The sequence below is a fragment of the Cervus elaphus genome, chromosome 14, assembly GCF_910594005.1.
Source record: "Cervus elaphus chromosome 14, mCerEla1.1, whole genome shotgun sequence".
NCBI lineage: Eukaryota > Metazoa > Chordata > Mammalia > Artiodactyla > Cervidae > Cervus > Cervus elaphus.
In genome coordinates, this window is record NC_057828.1 from 63,021,320 (window position 1) to 63,045,542 (window position 24,223).

The 24,223-nt window shown below is 38.4% G+C and overlaps 1 protein-coding gene across 1 annotated transcript in view; it reads right to left on the reverse strand.

The window, feature by feature from the left end:
* ACBD6 (acyl-CoA binding domain containing 6) overlaps nucleotides 1–24,223 on the reverse strand; it is a 193,237-nt gene that overhangs the window by 13,302 nt on the left and 155,712 nt on the right. The window contains exon 7 of the mRNA XM_043923241.1: nucleotides 17,622–17,652. Within this exon, the coding sequence (XP_043779176.1) occupies nucleotides 17,622–17,652 (31 nt within the window). The remainder of the gene's footprint in view (nucleotides 1–17,621; nucleotides 17,653–24,223) is intronic.

Genomic DNA, 24,223 nt, shown 5'->3' on the forward strand with positions numbered 1-24,223 from the left:
GTTGTGTCTTTTTGCAGCCCCATGGACTGCAGCATGCCGGGCTTCCCTGTCCTTCATTATCTCCCAGAGTTTGCTCAAACTTTTCTCTATTGACTCAGTGATGCTATCTAACCATCTCATCCTCTGCTGCTTGCTTCTCCTCTTGCCCTTAATCTTTCCCAGCATCAGGGTCTTTTCCAGTGAGTTGTCTCTTCGCATCAGATAGCTCAAGTATTGGAGCTTCAGCATCAGTCCCTCCAGTGAATATTCAGGGTTGATTTCCTTTAGGATTGACTGGTTTGATCTTCTGGCTGTTCAAGGGGACTCTCGAGTCTTCTCCAGGACCACAATTGGAAAGCATCGACTCTTCGGCACTCAGCCTTCTTTATGGTCCAACTTTCACTTCCATACATGACTACTGGAAAAACCAGAGCTTTGACTATACAGACATTTGCTGGCAATGTGATGTCTCTGCTTTTTAATATGCCATTTAGGTTTGTCATAGCTTTCTCCCAAGGACCAAGTGTCTTTTAATTTCATGGCTGCAGTCACTATCCACAGTGATTTTGGAGCCTGAGAAAATAAAATCTGTCACTGTTTCTACTTTTCCCCCATCTATTTGCCATGAAGTGATGGAACCAGATGCCATGATCTTAGTTTTTTGAATCTTGAGTTTTAAGCCAACTTTTTCACTCGCCTCTTTCACCTTCATCGAGAGGCTCTTTCGTTCCTCTTTGCTTTCAGCCTTTGGGGTGGTGTCATCTGCATACCTGAGATTATTGATATTTCTCCCGGCAATCTTGATTCCAGTTTGTGATTCATCCAGCCCAGAATTTGCATGATGTACTCTGCATATAAGTTAAATAAGCAGGATGACAATATACGGCCTTGAGATACTCCTTTCTCAATTTTGAACCAGTCTATTATTCCACATAAGGTTCTAACTGTTGCTTCTTGTCCTACATTCAGGTTTCTCAGGAGGCAGGTCAGGTGGTCTGGTATTCCCATCTCTTTAAGAATTTTCCATAGTTTGTTGTGATCTACACAGTCAAAGGCTTTAGTGTAGTCAATGAAGCAGATTTTTTAAAAAATTTCCTTGCTTTTTCTATGATCCAGTGGATGTTGGCTATTTGATCTCTGGTTTCTCTACCTTTTCTAAATGTAGCTTGTATATCTCGAAGTTCTTGGTTCATATACTGTTGAAGCCTAGCTTGAAGGATTGAGCATTACCTTGCTAGCATGTGAAATGAGCGCAACTGTACGGTAGTTGAACATGCTCTGGCATTGTGCCTCTAGTCAAGTTAAATAAGAAAAAAGAGAGGACACAAATTATCAACATCTGAAATCAAAGAGGGGGCATTACTACAGGTCCAATAGATATCAGTTCAGTCGTGTCCAACTCTTTGTGACCCCATAAACTGCAGCACGCCAGGCCTCCCTGTCCATCACCAACTCCCAGAGTCCACCCAAACCCATGTCCATTGAGTCGGTGATGCCATCCAACCATCTCATCCTCTGTTGTCCCCTTCTCCTCCTGCCCTCAATCTTTCCCAGCTTCAGGGTCTTTTCCAATGAGTCAGCTCTTCACATCAGGTGGCCAAAGTATTGGAGTTTCAGCTTCAAATCAGTCCTTCCCATGAATATTCAGGACTGATCTCCTTTAGGATGGACTGGTTGGATCTTGCAGTCCAGGGGACTCTCAAGAGTCTTCTCCAACACCACAGTTCAAAAGCATCAATTCTTCGGTGCTCAGCTTTCTTTATAGTCCAACTCTCAGATCCGTACATGACCACTGGAAAAACCATAGCCTTGACTAGAAGGACCTTTGTTGGCAAAGTAATGTCTCTGCTTTTTAATATGCTGTCTAGGTTGGTCATAACTTTCCTTCCAAGAGTAAGCGTCTTTTAATTTCATGGCTGCAGTCACCATCTGCAGTGATTTTGGAGCCCCCAAAAATAAAATCTGCCACTGTTTCCCCATCTATTTGCCATGAAGTGATGGGACCGGATGCCATGATCTTAGTTTTCTGAATGTTGAGCTTTAAGCCAACCTTTTCACTCTCCTCTTTTACTTTCATCAAGAGGCTCTTTAGTTCTTCTTTAATTTCTGCCATAAGGGTGGATCTGCATATCTGAGGTTATCAATATTTCTCCTGGCAATCTTGATTCCAGCTTGTGCTTCCTCCAGCCTAGCGTTTCTCATGATGTACTCTGCATATAAGTTAAATAAGTAGGGTGACAATATACAGCCTTGACGTACTCCTTTTCCTATTTGGAACCAGTCTGTTGTTCCATAGACATAAAAAGGATAATAAAGGAATACTACAAACAATTCACTGCCTACAAATATGATCATCTTAGACGAATTCCTTGAAAGAGACAATTTGCCAAAATCTACTAAAGAAAAAGTATACAATCCAAATAGGCCTGTTACCTATTAAAGAAATTTAATAAATGATTAATAATAACCTTTTATACTAGAAAGTACAAGGCTCATATGGGTTCACTGGTGAATTCTACCAAACATTTAAGGAAAAAATTATACCATTTCTCTACAATCTGTTTCAGAAGATAGAAGCAGAGAGAATACTTCTTAAACCATTCTATGAGGCCACTATTACTCTAATAATAAAACCTAGACAATGACATTATAAGAAAGGGGAAGGGGAAACTACAGACTGCTATCTCTCATGAACATAAATGCAAAATCCTCAACAATATATTAACAGATTGAACCGAACAGTATATGAAAAGAATTATACACCATAACCAAGTGGGATTAATCGCAGGTGGGTAAGGCTAGTTCAACACTTGAAAATCAGTTAATGTAATCCATCATATCAATAGGCAAAAAATAAAAATCACATGATCATATCAATAGACGCAGAAAAATAACTTGTCCAACACTTATTTGTTATCTTGAAAAAAAAAACAACCAAAAACTCAGGTAACTGGGAATAGAGGGGAACTTCTTCAACTTGAGAAGTTCCTGATTATTTCTTTAAACATTTTTCTCCCTTTTCCCTCTCTCTACTTCTGGGATACCTATTATCCTAATGGTGCTCCTCCTAAAACAGACAGAATTTCCTCATTTTTTAATGCTGTTTCTCTTTTCTACTTATAACATTTTTTAGATTTCTATTTTTGAGCACTCTAATTCTCTATTTTATGTGATCTGCTCTGTTTCCAATGCTTTCTAATACATTCTTTATTTCATTTATTGAATTCTTCAGCTTCAAAACTTGTGTTTTGTTTTTTTTTTTTTTTTTTAGAGTTTAAATCTCTTTGACAAAGTATTCCTTCTGTTCATTCATTTTATTTCTGAGCTCACTGAACTGACTTTTCTCAATTTTTTTGTTGTTTGCTGAGTTTCTTCATGACCACTATTTTGAATTCTCTACCAGTTAGATTGCAGTATTCCATGACTTTAATCTTGGTTTCTGGAGAATTGCCACTTTCTTTCTGTGGTACAGTGTTACTCCAGTTCTTCATGGTGCTGGATGAGTTGGTTCTTCTGCCAGCAAATCGGAAGTATTTATAGCAACAGGTTAGAAGTTAGAGGCTTTGTTTTCCAATAGGTGGCACTATAGTGTAAGTTTTTGGTTTCTTTTACCTGAGCTGCCTCTTGTTAAATTTGAGTTAGCACTTTCTACCTTCTACTACCTCTTAGCCGTGGACCCCTGCCCAGGTTATAAGTTCTTGTGTCTCTGGGGTCACTGGTGCCTTGCTTCTACCACTGCTCCTCGGATCACCGCCTGGGGCACCAGGATGGTAGGCTCTTCCCTTGTGTCTGGGATTCCCTGAGCCACAGACTTAGCCACTGGAGGGGGAGAGTTAGGGAAGGTGGAACGCAGCGGTTGTGAGGGCACTTCTCTGTGTCCAACACCATAAGGTTAGTGGGCTCTGCCACTGCAGTTTGGGGGGCAGGTAGCCAGAGCTGTGGGCGCATCAGCAGCTGGAGGGATGGGTCCTAGGCCTGACTCCTGCTGCCCCGTTACCTGTGGCTTACATGCGCGCTGGAGGTAACTGCACTGCTTCTCCTGCTGCTGCTGGATCCCCTGAGGCTGTGAGCTCAGCTGCTGTGGTGGGAAGGCCAGGACCTGAGGTACACCTCTGCTATCTGCTCGACTCTGCCTCCTGTATTCCACTCCACTGACCTTTAGATGTCAGATACTAGGAATTCTCTGGCATCCTGGTGTATTGAGCAGGGGGACCTTTGCTGAATTACGGATGTTTTACTGGTTATAGATTGCAAGGGAGAGAGAAAGGTAGCTTTTCACTCCACCATGTTGCTGACATCACTCCTCAGGAACTTCCTCAACTAGATAAAGAACTTCTACAAAAAACCTATAGCTAAAATCATACTTAATGTTGAGAAACTAAAAGCATTCACATTAAGACTGGGTATAAGGCAAGGATATTCCCTCTCACCACTCCTTTTGAACACTGCACTGGAAAGTTGTAGGTAATGCAATAAGACAGGAAAAGGAAATAAAAGATATACAGATTAGGAAGAAAGAAATAAAAATGTCTTTGCAGATGACATGATCATAGAAAATCCCAAAAGAACTGACAAAAAAACCTCCTGGGACAAATAAGCAATTATAACAAGGTTGCAGGATATAACACTAATGTACAAAAGTCAATTGTTTTCCTATACACCAGCAATGGACAAGTGGAATTTGAAATTAAAAAAAACATAATACCATTTACATTAGTATCCCCCAAATGCAATACTTGAGTATAATTTTAACATGATATGTACAAGATTTATATGAGGAAAACTATAAATCTCTAAACAAAATCAACAAAACAAATAATTGGAGAGATAGTCTATGTTTATGGATAGGAAGATTCAATATTGTTAAGATGTCAGTTCTTCCCAACCAAAATCCCAGCAAGTCAGGCTGTGGATATGAACAAACTGTACAGTGTATATGGAGAGGCAAGAGACCCAGAGAAGCCAACACAGTATTGAAGTAGAAGAAGAAAGCTGGAGGACAGACACTATCTCACTTTAAGACTTATGATAAAGCTAATAAATATAAAAATAATTAAGACAGTGTGGTATTGGCAGAAAAATAGAAAAACACGTCAATGGAACAGAATAGAGGGCCCAGAAACAGACCAACAGAAATATTCAATATAAAGATCATGGAGTAATTCTCTCTAGGAGGGCAGTAAAGGGTGTTGGAACCTTTCCTTTGCCTAATACACTGGCTAAAACTTCCAGTACAATGTTGAATCAAAGTGGAGAGAGTGGACATCTTTGCTTTGTTCCCATTCAGAAGGAAAACATTCAGCATTTTACCATTAAGGATGATATCAGCTAGTGATTTCTTCAGGTTGAAGCAGTTCCCTTCTATTTCTATTTTTCTGTGTTTTTTTTTTCTTTCTCTCCAAATCATGAAGGAGTTTCAGTTTTTCAATGGCTTCTTCTACACATATGGAGATGATCATGTTTTAGTTTTGGTTTTGATTGTCTGATAGGGTGAAATACAATGATTTTCAACTTCTGAACCAACCTTACATTCCTGGGATAAACACATTGGGTTATAACTTATCCTTTCTGTATATTGCTATGTTCAATTTGCTAACATTTTAATAAAAGATTTTTGCATCATATTCATGAGACATATTAGCCTATAGTTTTCTTTTCCTGTAGGGTCTTTTTCTGGTTTTGGTGTAATGTTGGCCTCATAGAATTCGTTGGGCAGGGTTCTCTCCTCATTTTCTGGAGGAATTTGTGTGTAGAATTGGTATTATTTCCCCCTTAAATATTTAGTAGAATTCAGAGTGACGCAATCAGGGCCTGGGGATTTTGTTGTGGGAAGTTTTCAGTGACAGATTCAATCTCTTCAATAGGGGTATCTAGCTTTTAAGTTTCTTTTTGACAGAATTTTGTTAATCTGTCTTTTGGAAATTTGTCCATTTACTCTAAGTTATCTAATTTATTGGTAAAAATTGCAAATAGTGTTCCCTTATTTGCTTCATAATATCTGCAGGATCTGTGTTGATGCCTCTCTCTCATTTCTGAAGTTGGTAATTTGTTTTTCCTCTTCTAAACTGGTCTGTCTAGAGGTCAATCAGTATTATTGACCTTTTCAAAGGTTTTTAATGGTTTCATTGATTTCTGCTTTGATCTTTATTTTATTACTATATGTACTTTGAGCTTAATTTGCTTTTTTTTAAAAAAAATTTTAAGGTGGACTCTTAGATCACTCATTTGAAACCTTTCTTTTTTTAAATAAAAGTATTCAATTTCCCTCTAAGCACTGCTTTAGCTGCATCTCACAACTTTTGATAGGGTATTTTTATTTCATTCAGTTCAAAATATTTTTTTAATTCTCTTATTTACAAGTGTGTTTTAAGTTTCTCACAATTAGGGATTTTCCAGATATGTGTCTGTTGATTTCTAATTTAATTCCATGGTGGTCACAGAGCAAACTTTGTATGATTTCTTTTATATTTTTTAAAAGTTTGTTTTATGGCCTAGAGTATGGTCTATCTTGGTAAATATTCCATATTTATATTGAAAAAATGTACATTAGGTGTTAGCATCCTTTAGATGTCAATTAGGTCAAGTCAGTTGATGCTATGGCTCAGGTCTTTCATATCCTTGCTGAATTTTTATCTACTTGTTCTATCATTACTCATTTATTGCATGACAATGGGTTATTTTTTCCTTGCTTTTTTTTATGCTTCACAATTTTTGAGTGCTGAAATTATGTGCAGGAGGGCAGTGGAGGCTGCAGTAAACAACACTATTTACAACCAGAAATGGGCATACTTTTTCTTTCATCATGCCATCAGGGGGTGTTGAGTCAGTCTAGTCAGCCATTGGACTGGGTTTGATTTTGTTGTTGCTATGGATAACTTTAATGCATCAAAGACTTTAAATTCCTCCAGCTGTGGGCTGCTGCTACCTTATGCTTAGTTATAAGGTTTGGGTGCCAGAGGGTATTTTCAGTATTCTCACTCCACTCTCAGCTTTCAGTAGTCTGAAATATCTAGTCAGCTGCATATCTACTCTCTGTATTCTTTCTCCTCCCTATCAATAAGACTGCTACTGCTTATTTCTCAGAGTGAGGCTCACGGTGAGAGTGGGATAGAGCTCTTCATGCTTTTGGGTTACTCTGTCTTAGGCAGGCCCTCAGAGGCAGAAATTTCTCAATGTTCCTGCATCCTCCCGGCTCCCCCAAATGTCAGCCAAACCCTGCCTCGTGTGAGAGAAAATATGTCCTGAGTGGGAACTTCCTGTCCTGCCCTCCAGGGGCAAGAGACCTCTGCTTTGTGACAGTGCAGGGTCCTAAGCTCAGGGGTTCCCTGTCCTTCCCCAGGGGCAGACAGGTTTTACTTTCACTCCTCCTCCAAAGGCAGTGGGTATCTCCCTAGGCCCAGGACAGGAGGAGAGAACAGAAAAGCTTTCTGCTCTTCCCCTGGTGGCTTAAGGATTTTTCTTTGTATGAAATAAGGGTCTGGGGAAGTGGCAGACTTTCATTCCTGTGTACTAATGAGGAGGGAGCTCTCTCTCCTCAATTTGTCTAACAGTACCCAGTTAATGAATGAGTACATGAGTGAAACGCATTCTTGGGTCTGATGCTTAAATGTCACACCAGCTCACTTTTAGAATTTGTTAATTTTAGCTGTTTTCTTCTTATCTGCATTTATGGTGGCTGCCTCTTCCTCGGTTGTTCTATCAAACGCAAAACAGTTGGTGTGTCTTACAGGGGCTTGTCATTCTTTGGAATCTGGCTTGCTTTGCTGACATGCAACTTCTGCTATCTGATGGTTTTTTAAAAAAGTAAAATTTTGCAGATTATTTAGCATTTTCCTTTTGTTAGTGTGGGAGCAATATTCTGTTGCTATTTTCTTTATCTTAAGTGGAAGCAGAACTTTCCGGGAGTTTGGTTTTAAATGATTTACTAGGGACATTTCTTCTTTTGCTCTTTGTTGGTACTCAGATAAAGAGGTTTGCATGGCTCCCTTGATGGGTGTCTTCTCTCCCCTGGTGGGTGCTTCAGGGTTCCTTGGTTATAAGGAACCTGTGGAAGTGGGCACGGAGCCAACAGCTGAAACCAGGTTGTTATAAGTCTGGGAGAGCTTTGGTGATTCTTTGTATTATCCATCCTGAAAACGTAGGTACCAAACTCTAATCCATAATAGCACAGACTCAGGGATGGTTCCAAGGGAATACAAATGGAAGACAGAAATTTTTCTAAGCTAAAGTCAGACCACTTGGGAACCCTATCTCTCTGCCTTCAGTGGGAATTCTTAAGATGCCTACTAGAATTACAAAAAAAAAAAAAAAAACCTACAAATTACAAATTCTAGATGACTAGAATTACAAATATTAAATTAATATTTGAATAAATGAATAGAGCGTAGGAGAAAAAGGTGTGTGTGTACTAAGTCATGTCCAACTTTGCGACCCTATGGATTGTAGCCTGCCAGGCTCTTCTGTCCATGGAATTTTCCGGGCAAGGATACTGGAGCAGGATGCCATTTCCTGACCCAGAGACTGAACCATTGGCAGGCGGATTTTTTACCACTGTGCAACTTGGGAGGTCCAGGAGAAAAAGGTACAGAAAGGCCAATTTGCCTATTCTAATCCTGGGACACGTGTTAATGGGTTGAGATCATCTTTGGGGATATGCCTCAGACAGGGAGGAAGGCAGAGACAGAATATCTTTACCAATAAAGTGTTCAGGATTATAATATTCCTTTGAGAGTTTAAAATTATCTCCCCAAATGAACACTTTCATTTTACATTTTTGAAAGGTTTTTTTTTTTTACCATGAAACACTGTATATACCAAGTTAGATTCCAATGGAAGACAGTCTCTTAGAAAATAAAACAAAGTTAAGGACACATTGCCTAATATCAGGGAGCTGTGAAAGAGGATATTTATCCTGCACAGAACTAGCTACATGACATTTATATTTTAAGGAATAATCATTTAACCTTTTTGCTGCAGCTATCACTCTCAACTCATTGTGAGAAATACTTGGTTAGGTTTTAAAATTGGAACTTTTAAAGCAGTATCAGAGGAATAAATTTCCCAGTGTATAAATCTGTAATACAGGGTAATAACTACCACGGTCTGTCAGATCACGCTTGAGCTCAAATCTAACCCAATACTTGAGACTGCTAAGCATAAAGATCAAGGCTCAGTAGATGCGGACTATGGCTGAAGACACTAAGCTGGCTATGTCAGGCAAAGGGGCATTAATTTCACACAACCTGTATGATGATGTGACTTTTCCAGCAGTATGACACAAGTTGTGAGTACCAACCCAGAAATGGAGCTTAAAACTGTTTTACATACGGAGAATTACAGCTAACTGACTGAGAAAAAAAGGCTTAACTGGTTTGTATAACAATCCTCTAACCTAACACACATAAATGAAATTTTAGCTCAACTGTAGCTATGAAGTGAGATTTAAATTTGGAATTTAAGGGTTACAAAACAGTAACTTCAGAGTAAAAGATACGTTACCCGCAAGGAAAGGAGTTCTATTAACAAATTCCTGGGGTTTATGCAAAGACTGGTACAAAAGCATAAGCAGTCACGAAGTTGCAGTAGGAAGAAAAAAATAAAGGACAAGAGGAGAAAGATTGATTTAAAGGACAAGAAGAAAACACACAAATGAATCTTACCCTGGAATGAAGAAGGCACTTGTAGTACCTCTTGGAGAGTCACTGTTGATAGGCATCAATAATGTTTACATTTAGCACGCAACCTCCTGCATGTAGAGATGCCCAACAAACAGCTTTTGAAATTATATGCTCTGTGCTCCCAATTAGATGGTGAGCCACTTGATTGTATGCTTTTCTATATTCTCCTCTTCATCTAACACAGTATTGGGGATTAGTATTTGTTCAAAATTCATTAGTTAATTGACTTCTCTGCCTTTGGCATCTTCGGTGAAGCACAATTCACAAGGCAGAGTCGTCTTTCAGAAACATGTGAGCTGCTCACCGTCTCAAAATGGACAAAGACAAAGAAGATGAGAGGGAGATGAGAAGTAAGGGGTGCTAATGTTTTACCAAATTAATGAGGGGATACTAGTGCCTACAGTGTGCTGCAAAATACAAAAACAGTCGTAAGCTCATCTCGGAAAGGCTTGAGCTAGTCTATAGGGATTAGAATAGCTGCTGGATTTATGGTACCCTGGGAACCTCTATTTGTCAAGTGCCATGGAGGCAGCCCTGACACTGGCACAGGTGAAGATGAATTTTCATTCAGAGCAGTGAGCCTTCTGACTCCATTAATCCTCAGGGTTTTGATGATGAATTTCTTTCTTTTTTTATTTTATTTATTTTCACTCTAATGCCTCCTCCCACTGCCCTGTAACAGCGTGCAAGGAACAGAACAGATGGTGCTTTACGTGGAAGATCGAGGGCTCATGAGGATACAAAGCCTGCCCACTCTGAAATCACATGACTGCACATGCTAGGAAAAGCCTTGATTTCCCCTGGGAGACACAGATGCAATGATGTTAGTATTCCCAGTAGAGCAGGAGGAGGAGAGGACCAACAGGCCATTTACAAGGAAGACCACACTTATACTAATACACTCCTTAGCAAAGACCATGTTTAATCACAAAATAACAGGAGGACAGATACCTGAAAGTTCAAAAACACCAAAATAAAATGAAGGCAAATGAAGGTTTAGTATGCCACTATGCAAAATGCATTTTGAACAAACCAGTAAGGACATACAGTAGTAGAACACTGGCCTCTAGTTAACCCGCCATTGGCTCTGACCCAGTTTTAATCGGAAGAAGGCAGGATTTACAACCTGCTTAAGGATGGAGTTTGACAACTGCTATAATCAGAAGAGCTGTCAACACAAGGACAGCTGTCAAGCCAAACTGTAATTCATAAAAAATAATAGCTAAGCCCCCAAGACATCCCTAACATTGTGTGCAATCACTGGATTTAACCATACTTAGAGTGTTATGAAAGTTCTAACAACAGGTTAAGGGTCCTAAAATAAAATCAACAATAGCTATTGAATGTCTATTAAATAAAAAAATTCAATAATATTAAGTGACTAAATGGATAAAATATGCTCAGCAGATTTTATCTGGCATATAGTAGGTGCTTAATAAATTGTAAGTATTAACATTATTATTACAAGCAAACTCTGTTTTGACAGTCTTAATATTGGGCAAAAGTGTAGTGACCTAGTAAGAAAATCTAAATTAAAAATTAAATCGCACCTTTAAAGTATTAATTTCATGAAATATTCCTGAATTATCAGAATATTTTAGTTTTATATATTTGTAATGCCAAAACCTCTAATACTATTTGAGTGTTTAATTATCTTGGTTATAACATATATGGTATTTGTCTTGTTATTTCTACAATAATATGAGAGAAAAAGATCATTTTACTAGATCAATCTTGGGTAGGATTCCTAAATCAAGGAATAATAATTTTTATGATTATCTAAACTCTTAGTGAACAGAAATAGGAATATAAAGGCACATAAATGAATATATATGTGTGTGTTTACTCACAAGTACAGTCTTGAAAAACAGCCTGACCCACTGATTAGGTTGACCAACGATAAAAGATTTTCCTTTATTTCTATAAGAGATTATCTTCCAAAAAATTATGTGTGCTTTAAAAGGATACTAGGACTATAATTATTTATGGAGTTATGAAAAGAAGACTGGAAGTAGAATTAGAAGACCTGGACAAGTATTTTGGCCCTACCACCTACAACATGTTACCCTGTCAAGGTCACTTTACCTCTCTGGACTTCAGTTTTTTATCTGCAAATGTAGGAAAATAGGGCCTAGCTAAGGCATCTGTTGGAAACATTAAGAGGTTGTATGTATGAAAACGGTAACACTACCATCTTATCTGTCAAGGTTTGAATGTGTGTGTGTGTAAGCTTTATTTGAGTATAAAACACATACAAAAGAGTACCAAAATCAAAAACTTTAAGATGAATTTATCCATGTAACTAACTGGCACACAGATCAAGAGTCAGATCATTATTAGAATCTCAGAAGCACTCTCACCCTGTTCAACCCTTTCAAATGCTACCTACCCAGTTCCCCAAGGTGACCAATATCCTGTGTGCTAATGCTGGAGATGAATTCTTCCTGTTTTTGATCTTCATATAAATGGAAGCATACAGTACATACTTCTTTTGTGTCTGGCATCCTGAACTCAGTATGTTTGTGAGATTCATCATTTTACACTCAGTGTTTCTTTTGCAATTCCATTTTGTTCTTTCTGCAGTGCCTTTTAGAACTACCTTTCAGTTCACCATAGTTGTTTTTTTTTTTTAATTTGTGCCAATTCTGCACTTTAACCTATTCATATTGTAAGATTTCTGTAACTTTTCATTTATTGAAATTCTATTTGATTCTCTTTGAAATTCCCTTGTTCTTCTTTTGGAGAGTCTTGTTCTTGTGTTTTTGAATCTTTGATTTTACACAAATTTTTTTCTGATAATTTCTATCCAGTAGTTTTACTTAAATTCCTTAAAGTCTAATCCTGTGGTTTACTGTGTCTGCTGACATTCACTCAAGTGTATTCTGTAAGTTTGGACTGTGAGCTCATTTTCAGCAGAACTTCTTTCTGTAGGAATTTTGTGCTGTATTAGTTAAGGGAGAGAAGTTTAGCATTTGCTTCTGCCAGGCCCTTTAGGGGTAACCAGCTGAGTGTATTTACTATGTTAATTTCTCAACATGAGAATTTCTGAAACAATCAATATAAATTTAAACCCCAAACTTGCTTGAGATGGGGCTTTTTTTTTTTTTCCACCCAGATTCTGGTCTGTGGCAGATAACCTTGTTGTCCTTCCTTACACCAGTAGGTCAACTTTTTTTAAGCTAATTTTTTTTTTTCCCTACTGGGGATGCAGTCCTTAGAGGGTCTTGGTTTATGTGCAGGGTCTCAGTTCCAACTTCCCATTCCTCATGAAAGATCATTTCCAGGGTTTGCTGGCACTGAAATCCAAGCCCACAGTTTCCCCAGACTAGATACAGTGTTGACTCACACACTACCACTATGGTTACCAGGTCCTTATTTATTTAGGGTGGGAGGTGAAGGACACCCAATGTCCAGGGACATTTTCATATATTTATCCAGCAAATAGTTGATGCTCATTAAATATCTGAATGAATCAATTACAACTAAGAAGTTAAGTGGTGTTTACAATACTAATAGAGCCTATATAATATTTAGATTTTAAATCATTTAAATTTACTTCAAATAGGTAATATATGTACATGGTTCCAAATATAGAAGTCATTAAAGGGTTTATAGGAAAATACTTCTATTCTGTGCTTGTATGTGAGCTCCACACTTCCTCCCTTAGGCAATCAACATTCACTTTTGTGTATCTTTCATTTACTAGCAAATATGTACAGATATATTCATGGCAGCACAGTATATATACTGTTCTTCCCTTTACTCCTTTCACTTAACAATATATCTTAGAGATTTTTTTCGTATCAGAACAAAAAGAAAATATAGCTTATTTTGAAGCCAGTCAGAAAGACCTTAGAATAATGTCAACCCTTTTACTATTCATAAATGAAGTTTACACATATCAAATTAAATGGACACATTCTCACATCGGTAAAGGCATTTACCCCTAATGGTTAACTATGGATGACAGAATGACTCATCTACATTTTCAAGGGCATATTTAGTCTGGTGTAACTGTTTCTACAGTTTCTGGATGGAGAAATGAAAGCAAAACACAACACATGCCACAGAGAAGGCATTAAAAAATGTCTACTGAATGAAAGAAGGATTGAGGGGATGGAAATAAGAGCTAATAATCGGCTTTCTTTTAAGGCATGCCACACATTTCCTAAACTTGTGTATGTATAAACTAAAGAGTAGTTTTTTTAAAAAGTTTTTTGTTAATTATTTTGAATTAGAGGACAACTGTTTTACAATATTGTGTTGGTTTCTGCCCTATTTCAACATAAATCAGCTATAGGTATATGTATGTCCCTTCCCACCTGAGCCTCCCTCCCACCTCCCACCCCATCCCACCCCTCTAGGTAGTCACAGAGCATCGGATTTGAGCTCCCTGCATCTGATTCAATCTCTCACTTTAAATTTTTGATCCAATGAAACTTGTTTAAGAAGAGAGAAACTAAAACACATTTTCCACATATGAGGAGTTTAGAAGGACTAGGATATTGTTCCCAGGACAGTTTTGTTTCCAGCTGAGGATTAACAGAGCATTTAACGGCACTTCCCTGTAGCTCAGAGGGTAAAGAATCTGCCTGCAATGCAGAAGAGCTGGGTTCAATCTCTGGGTCAGGAAGATCCTCTGGAGAAGGGAATGGCAATCCATTCCAGTGTTCTTGCCTGGAGAATCCCATGGACAGAGGAGCCTGGCAGGCTATAGTCCATTGGGTTGCAACGAGTTGGACACGACTGAGAGACTAAAACTAATGATATGAGCATTTAACAATATGATCAATCTCAGATAAAATTAACACAATATCTTTTTCCTTCTTAGATGAAGTGTTTCCTTCCTTCTGCTCCTGATAAGCAGATCTTGCGTTTTAAGCAGTTCTGTTTCGCTTCACTAGGAAGCTGAGTGGTCCCTTCACACCTGCACTTTGAGTTGTCAGTCACCATGGTCCCCAGGCCCTAATGCAGCCCTTGAATGGCTCACTGAAAGCTGATGAACCTCAAGCATATTCATAACAGTTCCACTGAAGTCCCATGAATCCACTGATACTGCTTATGCAACACACTTTTAAAAGAATTTTAGTGTGTGGAACTCCCTCCTTCTCAAAGGAGGTTGCATTGGTGGAGTTGTCTGGACCTTATGGCACATATTTTGAAATAAAAATCAGTTTGCTTCTTGAAGCCAGGCATCAGGAATAAGGCGCAGCCCCGAATTTTTTGCTGAAGGCCTCACAACTACTGTTGGAGTGTCTGACTTAATACCTGGTTCAAACAGGTAAGAAGGAAGCTGAAAAAAATTTTTTCCTAGATGGAAAATCAGAGTTCAGAGTAGCTAGGATTTGGTGATGTTAGAGGAGCTATATGACAGACTTATATGAACATGTTTGCAGAGTGAGAGATGTGAGCACTGTGGAAAGTGGGTGGGGAAAGCATTTGTTTTTCTCTCCTTTCCTGGTAAATTTAGAGATGACGGGTTTGAATTTCTGGCTCTGTTAGGTAAGTTTACTAACTTCTTTGAGTTTTGATTTCCTCATTTATAAACTGGAGAAAACAATAACTATTTCAGAGGGCTGTTTATAGAAAGGAGCCTTGAGGTTTCTTGAATACTATGATGGGCACACCTTCCAAAGGTATTTGGTAACATAAAATGTACATGTATGGATATATGTGTGTGTGTGTGTATGTGCAACTTAACTATTTTAAGTACAGAAACAGAAGAATATAACGGCTAATAAAACAAGTTTTGGGCTATTACAAGTAACGCTGCAGTACATGTCCTTAATTATGTTTCCTTATACACATGTTGGGGAGTATTTCCAGGGAATATACTAGAAGTGAAATTGCCAAGTTGTAAGGTATGTGTACCGGTAGCTTCAACTTCACTAGATTTTTGCCAAATTCACCTCCAAAGTGATGCAATAGTTGATGTTCCCAATAGCAGTATATGAGTGTTCTTGTTCCTCCACATCCCCGTTCTATTCTTTGCACATGTTGGGTGCATGCTATGTGTATGCTAAGTCGCTTTAGTCGTGTTCGACTCTTTGCGACCCCATGGACTGTAGCCCACCAGGCTCCTCTGTCCATGGGATTCTCCAGGGAAGGATACTGGAGTGGGTTGCCATGCCTCCTCCAGGGGATCTTCCCGACCCAGGGATTGAACCTGCATCTCCTGTGGTTCCTGCATTGCGGGCGGGTTCTTTACTGCTGAGCCACTGGGGAAGCCCTGGTGCACATATTTACAAGTTGCCAATCTGTGTGAACCAGTCAAGTTGCTCAGTCGTGTCTGACTCTTTGTGATCCCACGAACTGTAGCCTACCAGGCTCCTCCATCCATGGAATTTTCCAGGCAAGAGTACTGGAGTAGGTTGCCATTTCTTTCTCCAGGGGATCTTCCCGACCCAGGGATCACACCCAGAAGTTATATCTAAATGTTTTAATCTGCATCCCCTAATTATTGTTGGGAGACATTTCTCCAAGGGATTCTCATTTTTCTGTACATCGTGTGACCAGAGGTGAAGATAGCTTTTATGCTAGACTATCTTTCAAAAGATGTTAATATTGTGAATGACCTTTGTCAACGGAGGTACTGCTTCCTTCTAGAATAGAAGGCAGGTTTGTTTATTGTCCAGTATAATAAAGACATGTGTTCTCCAGGGTAAAGGTTGGGCAAGTCTGCTGGCAGCTTATTATAAAAGACTGGAGTTCCCTAAGCTTAGGATTTCTAAGCTATGACACTATGTGTCCAAGATCTGCTGGGGCTTCTCTTTGTAGCTCCCATGGATTCAAGGGCAAATGACACAAACATGAACCTCATGCTGCTTACTGTGCTGTGAACAATAGTCTTTTTGTCTCTGATCCATGAGTTTTGTGTCTTTTGCCAGCATCCATAAAACTGCATCAGGCTAACTGGTAAGAGTTCAAGTTGTGTATAATCTCAGACTATTCATAGTTCTTGGAAGTTATTGGTGAGGGTGAGTATCTTGTTTATTGGTTATTTGGCTCTTCTCATTTGTGAGTTATCTGTTTTTTGGGGTCTATTTTTTCCATTTGATTGTTTCTTATTGACTGGGAGATGTTCTTGATATATTCTAGTTTAAATATTGATGGCTGTCTTTTATTCAACTGTGTGTGTGTTTGTGTGTGTGTGTGTGTATATGCACGCGCACGCTCAGTCACATCCAACTCTTTGCGACCCTATGGACTGTAGACCGCCAGGCTCCTCTATTCATGAGATTCTCCAGGCAAGAATACTGGAGTGGGTTCCCATTCCCTCCTCTAGAGGATCTTCCTGACCCAGGGGTCAAACCCAAATTTCCTGCATTGCAGGAGGATTCTTTACCCACTGACCCACCTGGGAAGCCCTTATTCAACCATGTTCATATCCAAATAGAATAAAAGTAACAACACTTTTTCTAGTACGTCACAGTTTTCAAAGTACTTTATTATCTCTTACCTCACTGAAATTACCCAGTAGCCCCTTAAGAGCCATATTACTTCCACTTTACAGATTATCCTCTATTTTACAGATTAAGTGAAAATTACTTCACGAGGCTAATCAGTTAATAGAAGAAATAAATTAAAAAATCAAGTCTATTTTTCTTTACTTCAATCACATCAAGAAAGTATTTCTTACAGGAGAGATTCTAGCTCCTAAGTAACAATGATTAGAATCTTTGTTGTCACTGATAATAACAGGAATGAAATAATGAAGTTTCAAAAGGGGATTGGGGGAACCTTCATTTCTGTTGACTGTGTAGAAATGCTCAATTCACTATGAATGTGTCCATAAGAATTTTAATATACAATCAACCTTAGAGGTTATTAATCTGTTTTTTAAACATAAAGTTATTGTAGCTCTGCTAGTGGTTGGCATTTTTCCAAGCACAATGTAGGGTTGGACAAAGCTGAGATAAGCAAATAAAGTCAAATATAATTAGTAATAATTTAAAAACATCTTACCATAATGTAGAGCTGTTTGACCTTCATTGTCCTATAAAAGAAACAAAGAATCTAAGTTATTGCAAAAGTATGAAAGTATATAAGCTATAGCAAATATCTGATATACCAAAGTTCCATAGGTTTACCGGCTACAGGAAAAGAAGCCAGCTCTTTGAGCCTCACAGTAACCTCTGACCAAACTCTCCATCTCGGAGAAAAGGAGAAGGTTGAATGGTAACTTGTGCACTGCAGCAGCCACAGAGTGACAGGATGACTAGATCTGCAGATATTAAACCAAAGGGAATCCTTTAAAATGTGACAGTTTGATTACCCAATTAGTGGCAGAAAAACGGCCATTTATCACGGCCAGTATTATAATGTTTTTTTTTTTAAAGTACATTCCCAAAATCTATCTAAGAAGTCTATGATTTATAGTAAGAATTAGTAGCTTTTTAACCCATTTTCAAAGATTCAGATTCCAGGCTTATAAAGTTTCCTAATCATATCAAATATCATACAGAAATGTGATTTCAAGGCACACAAAGTCTCTACAAGTTGTTAAGTCAAAAATTCCCACACACACAGGAAAATCCAACTGTTCAGTTAAATTTTTATTCCTTTAAAATAAAAATATTTTAACTATATAAACTAATTATCGATGAGTACTTTTTCATGATGCTATTTCTTAATTCAATTTTTATTTTACATTGGAGTACAGTTGATTTACAATGTTAGTTTCAGCTGTACAGCAAAGTGATTCAGTTATACATTGTCTATTTTTCAGATCCTTTTCCCATAGGTTATTATAGAACATTGAGCAGTTCTCTGTACATACAATAGGTCCTTGTTGGTTCTCTGTTTTATATATAGTAGGATGTATATGTTAATCCCCAAACTCCTACTTGACCCCTCCTCCAATCTCTTCTCTTTGGTAACCATTAAGTTTGTTTTCAAAGTCTGAGTCTGTTCTGTTTTATAAATAAATTCATTTGTATAAGTTTTCTAGATTCCACATATAAGTGATATCATATGATTTTTGTCTCTGTCTGACTTCATCCAGTATGATAATGTCTAGGTCCATCCACGCTACTGCAAATGGCATTATTTCATTCTTTTTTTATGTCTCAGTAATATTCCACTGTACATATATATCATATCTTCTTTATCCATTCCTCTGTCAATGGACATTTAATTTGCTTCCGTGTCTTAGCTATTGTGAATAGTGCTGCAATGAACATTGGGGTGCATGTATCTTTTTGAATTGTGGTTTTCTCTGGATATATGGTCAGGAGTGGAATTGCTAGATCATATGGTTGCTCCCTTTTTAGTATTGAAAGGAACCTCCATGCTCTTCTCTATATTGTGCTCAGTTATGTCTGACTTAGGGACCCCATGGTTGTAGCCTGCCAGGCTCCTCTGTCCACCACTTCCTACTCCAGGGGATCTTCTTGACCCAGGGGTTGAACCCATGTCTCTTGTGTTTCCTGCACTGGCAGGCAGCCTCTCTACCACCAGGGCCACCTAGGAGGCTCCGTTCTCCAAATAGTAGTTGTATCAATGTACATTCTCACCAACAGTGTAGGAATGTTGTCTTTTCCTCTGCATCCTCTCCAGGATTTATTATTTGTAGATTTTTTGATGGTGGCCATTCTGACTGGTGGGCTTCCCAGGTGGCTCAGTGGTAAAGAATCAGCATGCCAATTCAGGAGACACAGGAGACACAGGTTCAATCCCTGGTCAGGAAGATCCCTTGGAGGAGGAAACGGCAACTCACTCCAGTATTCCTGCCTGGAGAATCCTATGAATAGACGAGCCTGGTGGGTTACAATCCATAGAGTCACAGAGTTGGACATAACTGAGCACACACATATGCATTCTGACCTGTATGAGGTGATACCTCTCTAGTTTTGATTTTCTCTACTAATTGGCAACGTTCAGTATTTCTTCATGTGTTTTTAGACATCCATAGCTCTTTCTTAGAGAAATGTCTATTTAGATCATTTGCCCATTTTTCAATTGGTTGTTTTTGGTTTTGTTTTTGATACTGAGTTGCATGAACTGCTTGTATATTTTGGAGATTGATCCTTTGTAAGTTGCTTCATTTGCAAATATTTTCTCCCATCCTGTGGGTTGTCTTTTTTTGTTTTCTTTATGGTTTCCTTTGCTGTGCAGAAGTTTTTTAGTTTAATTAGGTTTCATTTGTTTATTTTTGCTTTTTATTTTCATTACTCTGGGAGGTGGACCTATAAAGGTACTGCTGTGATTTATGTCAAAGAGTGTTCTTCCTATGTTTTCTTCTAAGAGTTTTATAGTATCCGGTCTTATATTTAGGTCTTTAATCCATTTTGAGTTTATTTTTGTGTATGGTGTTAGAGAATATTCTAATTTAATTGTTTTACATGTAGCTTTCCAGTTTCCCCAGCATCATTTATTGAAGAGAATGTGTCTTTGCTGTTGTATAGTCTTGCCTCCTTTGTCATAGATTGATCATAGGTATGTGGGTTTACTTCTGAACTTTGTATCCTGTTCCATTGATCTATATTTGTTTTTGTGCCAATATTATACTGTCTTGATGACTGTAGCTTTGTAATAGAAAGTCAGGGAGCCTGATTCTTCCAGTTCCATTTTCCTTTCTCAGAATTGCTTTGGCTTTTGGGGGCCTTTGTGTTTCCATGCAAATTAAAAAAATTTGGTTCTAAAAATTTTGTGAAATATGCCATTGATAATTTGATAGGGATTGCATTGAATCTGTACATTGCCTTGAGTAGTATAATCATTTTGACTATATTGATTCTTCCAATCCAAGAACATGGTATATCTTTCCATCTGAGCAGTGCTATTTCTTAAGCTGAGGGCACATGATCACATTACATGAGCAATACATAATCAGGATGATATACAGGTGAAAAGTATGATTTAGATTAATTTGATAGGCATTTAGTATGTGGATGGCCATTCTGGAGCCCCTGGTAATTAAGAATAAATGATTAACCATTATTGTAAATGAGACAGATTGGTATTATGATTTAAATCAACTACTCTTAGACAAACCATATCTACCTTTCCCATTTCCTAAAAATTGAATATGGGGGTTGGTTCCCAGAAGGTTTTGGGTGTGGTTCTATTTAATCTCCTAAGAAGAAAGGCAAAAAGCTGCCACAGAGAGCTTATTTTCTGGTTCAGATGGGTAGTTAGAAAAAAGTAATTCCTTAACACCTAGAGAAGTTCAGCAGGGATAACAGCCGACGGGTAGAAGACAACTTTCAGGCAATATAGTTTGATTAAACTGTTTTCTCGCCAGAAATTGGAGTTCTCACTGGATTTGGCGGTAACATGTGGGTGGGTAGGTTGGAGGAGATATGAAAGATGTAATTTTGAGGAACCTGGTGAGTAGGGTAGATTCAGCTGAGGTGCAGCACTGCTTATGTTTGGGATGCTCATTATATATCATAAGGATAATAATAAACTCTAAGGGGAGTAAAAGATGGACAGCAGCACCATGAAGTCAGAAGAACAAGAGATTACTTTTGCCTACTTCTTTCTTGTATTTTTCAATACAGTCCCTGCTTTGCTCCTAGTTCCTCTTTGCCTTGCCCTGCCTGTGAGATTAATGACAGGTAGGGGAAGAGAGCTGAGGCAGCTACAGTAAACAAGATCCAAGAGATGATAATGAGGGGTGGCATGACAGTGTGAAGTTGTGTTCCTGAGTATCTGGATTCACCTGGCTACAGCCAAGGGCAATTTTGAAAGAACTGCATTGCCCACTATGGCTTTAAACTTGTATCTGCTTTGCTAGTTTCCGAAGTTAACCAGTAAAAATGTATGTGTGTGTGTTTGTGTACACACACCTGATGGGTTTATACATTCACATTTACGTGCAAACACACCTGATGGACTTATACATTCACATTTATAGTTTAAATGCTTGCCAACAGAAAACAATTTCAGAAAGGGTTTAATCTATTGAAACTTCCAGACTCTAACCTATGCATCCATCATGCAAGGTTATATGTTCTACAATTATCCATTTTTAAAAAGTGTAATTTTCTTGCTATTTGTGCATTAAGTTCCTTGTTTAGTTACTGTGTTCATATAAATATATATGCAGAGTTCAATTTCATTCAATTTGTAATTCTTATCTTCACAAGAGAGGTAGAAGCATAATTAATTTCTTTTAATCACTTTTACCAATGAGTACTAAATCTATATCTCCACCTCAATCTCTAACTAATGAATTAATTTAAAATGTTTATTGAGCTCCTACTATGATCCAGGCATTGTTCCAGGTATTGTGAGCACAGAGGTGAGCAAGAGAGAGAAGGTCCCTCATGTTATAACTCTTACAAAGTGGTAGGGGAAGTAATAAGCAAATAAATCTTTTCTGTAATAGACAGTAATAAGTGCCCCCCCCCCAAAAAAAAGCATAATAAAGTGTCTAGATGATGTGAGATGCTATTTTAGATCAAAAGAACAAGGAAGGGCTCTTTGAGAGGGTATGTAAACACAGAGAATTGGGGAAGATTCTAGGGTGGTCATGCAACCTCCTGAGCTGAGCACATCATAGCAACCCATTATCCTCCTGGTCTAGAAGTAAGCATGTCACTCAAGCCAAACCAATTAGAGTCTTCTCTCAGGATTTTCAAAATAGAGCAAGAAGATAGAAGCATGTGTACAGAGAAAGTCTTTTTCTTCCTGGTCAAAAGAAAGTGGTGTAGTGAATAAAGACAGATACAAAAGGGTAAATATTGTATTATTCCAGTTGTATGAACTACTTAGGAGTAGTAAAATTCAGACAGACAGAAATAGAACAGTGGTTACCAGGGGCTGCAGAGAGAGAGGAATGAGGAGTTATTGTCTAGTGGATACAGAGTTTCAGCAGGGGGGGCTGCCGTCTATGGGGTCGCACAGAATCTGACACAACTGAAGCGACTTAGCAGCAGCAGCACATGAAAACATTCTGCAGATGGATAGTAGTGACAGTTGCACAATGTGAATGTACTTAATACCACTGACTTTACACTTAAAAATGCTTAGTTAATTGTATCATGTATATCTTAGCACAATTTTTTAGAATTAATTTATCTTAATTGGAGGCTAATTACTTTACGATATTGTAGTTTTTGCCATACATCGACATGAATCAGCCACAGGTGCACATGTGTTCGCCATCTAGAACCCCCCTCTCACCTCCCTCCCCATCCCATCCCCCAGGGTCATCCCAGTGCACCAGCCCTGAGCACCCTGTCTCATGCATTGAATCTGGACCAGCGATCCGCTTCACATATGATAATATACACATTTCAGTGCTACCCTCTCAAATCATCCCACCCTTGCCTTCTTCCACAGAGTCCAAAAGACTGTTCTTTACATCTGTGTCTCTTTTGCTGTCTTGCATATAGGGTCATTGTTACCATCTTTCTAAATTCCATATATATGCATTAGTATACTGTATTGGTGTTTTTCTTTCTGACTTACTTCACTGTGTATAATAGGCTCCAGTTTCATCCACCTCATTAGAACTGATTCAGATGCATTTATTTTAATGGCTGAGTAATATTCCATTGTATATATGTACTACAGCTTTCTTACCCATTTGTCTGATGACGGGCATCTAGGTTGCTTCCATGTCCTGGCTATTGTAAACAGCTTAGCACAATTTTTTAAAAAAAGAAAGTAAAAAGTAAAAGATATGAATAAAAAACTAAAGTGGCATTGTTCTCCACTTTTTGGAGAAAACTGGTGTGTGGTAGGTGAGAATGAAGTATTCACAAAGAAAAGAATAGCAATGAGAGGTCCAGAAAAAATGAGAGTCTCTGATTCTTATCATCCCAAGCCTGTCCTTGTCCTTCTTGGTTAGGTGAGCCAACAACAAAATACTCCCGAGGCAAAAGTGATCTTCTTGTCACTTGCAAGAGGAGTCCTGAGTAACACAGAACACAAGGTTATTTATGACCCAAGCCTTGGTCACCTTCCTCCCAATTTTGTGACCTCTGATTCCCAGTAAGAATACCTATATGGACACTCACAGCTATAAATGCGCTTCACTCTGCTTGAAATCTGTCCTCCAACCTTACAGGGTCCTGCTCTTTTCTCATGCTTTAATATCCATCTTTGACATATTTGAGCCTTTTAAGCAGATGTTTGATCCCTGCAGTTCTTTTATTTGAGCTCAGGGAGAGGGGCAGGTGGTGGTACATGTGATACTTGTGCTGCCTGAGATCCATGTACTGTTGATTACTACCTGTGTGCTTTATAAATTCTGGACTGTGAATTCAATTTAAGTGGGGTTTTATCTGGGAAAAATTCTGTGCTCTGTACCCTGAATTGAGATTCTGCCCCTCTAGAATGATTTTGCTTTTGTTTCTGACAGTCACCAGGGAAATATCAGTCTGAGAGCCCTATGCTGAGTTCTTAGCTTGGGGATTTTTGAATACTTAGTGTAAATTTTAAAAGGGCAAACCTATTTCTCATCCCACCTCCCCTCCTGGGCTTGGCGTGCAGGCTAAGAAAAATTCTCATGTCAGCTCTTTGTTGGAGGGTAGATTTTTAATGTCTACTTTTCCCTGATGGTGGCTGCTATTTTTTGAGAGATTTCTACCTCATAGGTACTGGGACTGTCATAT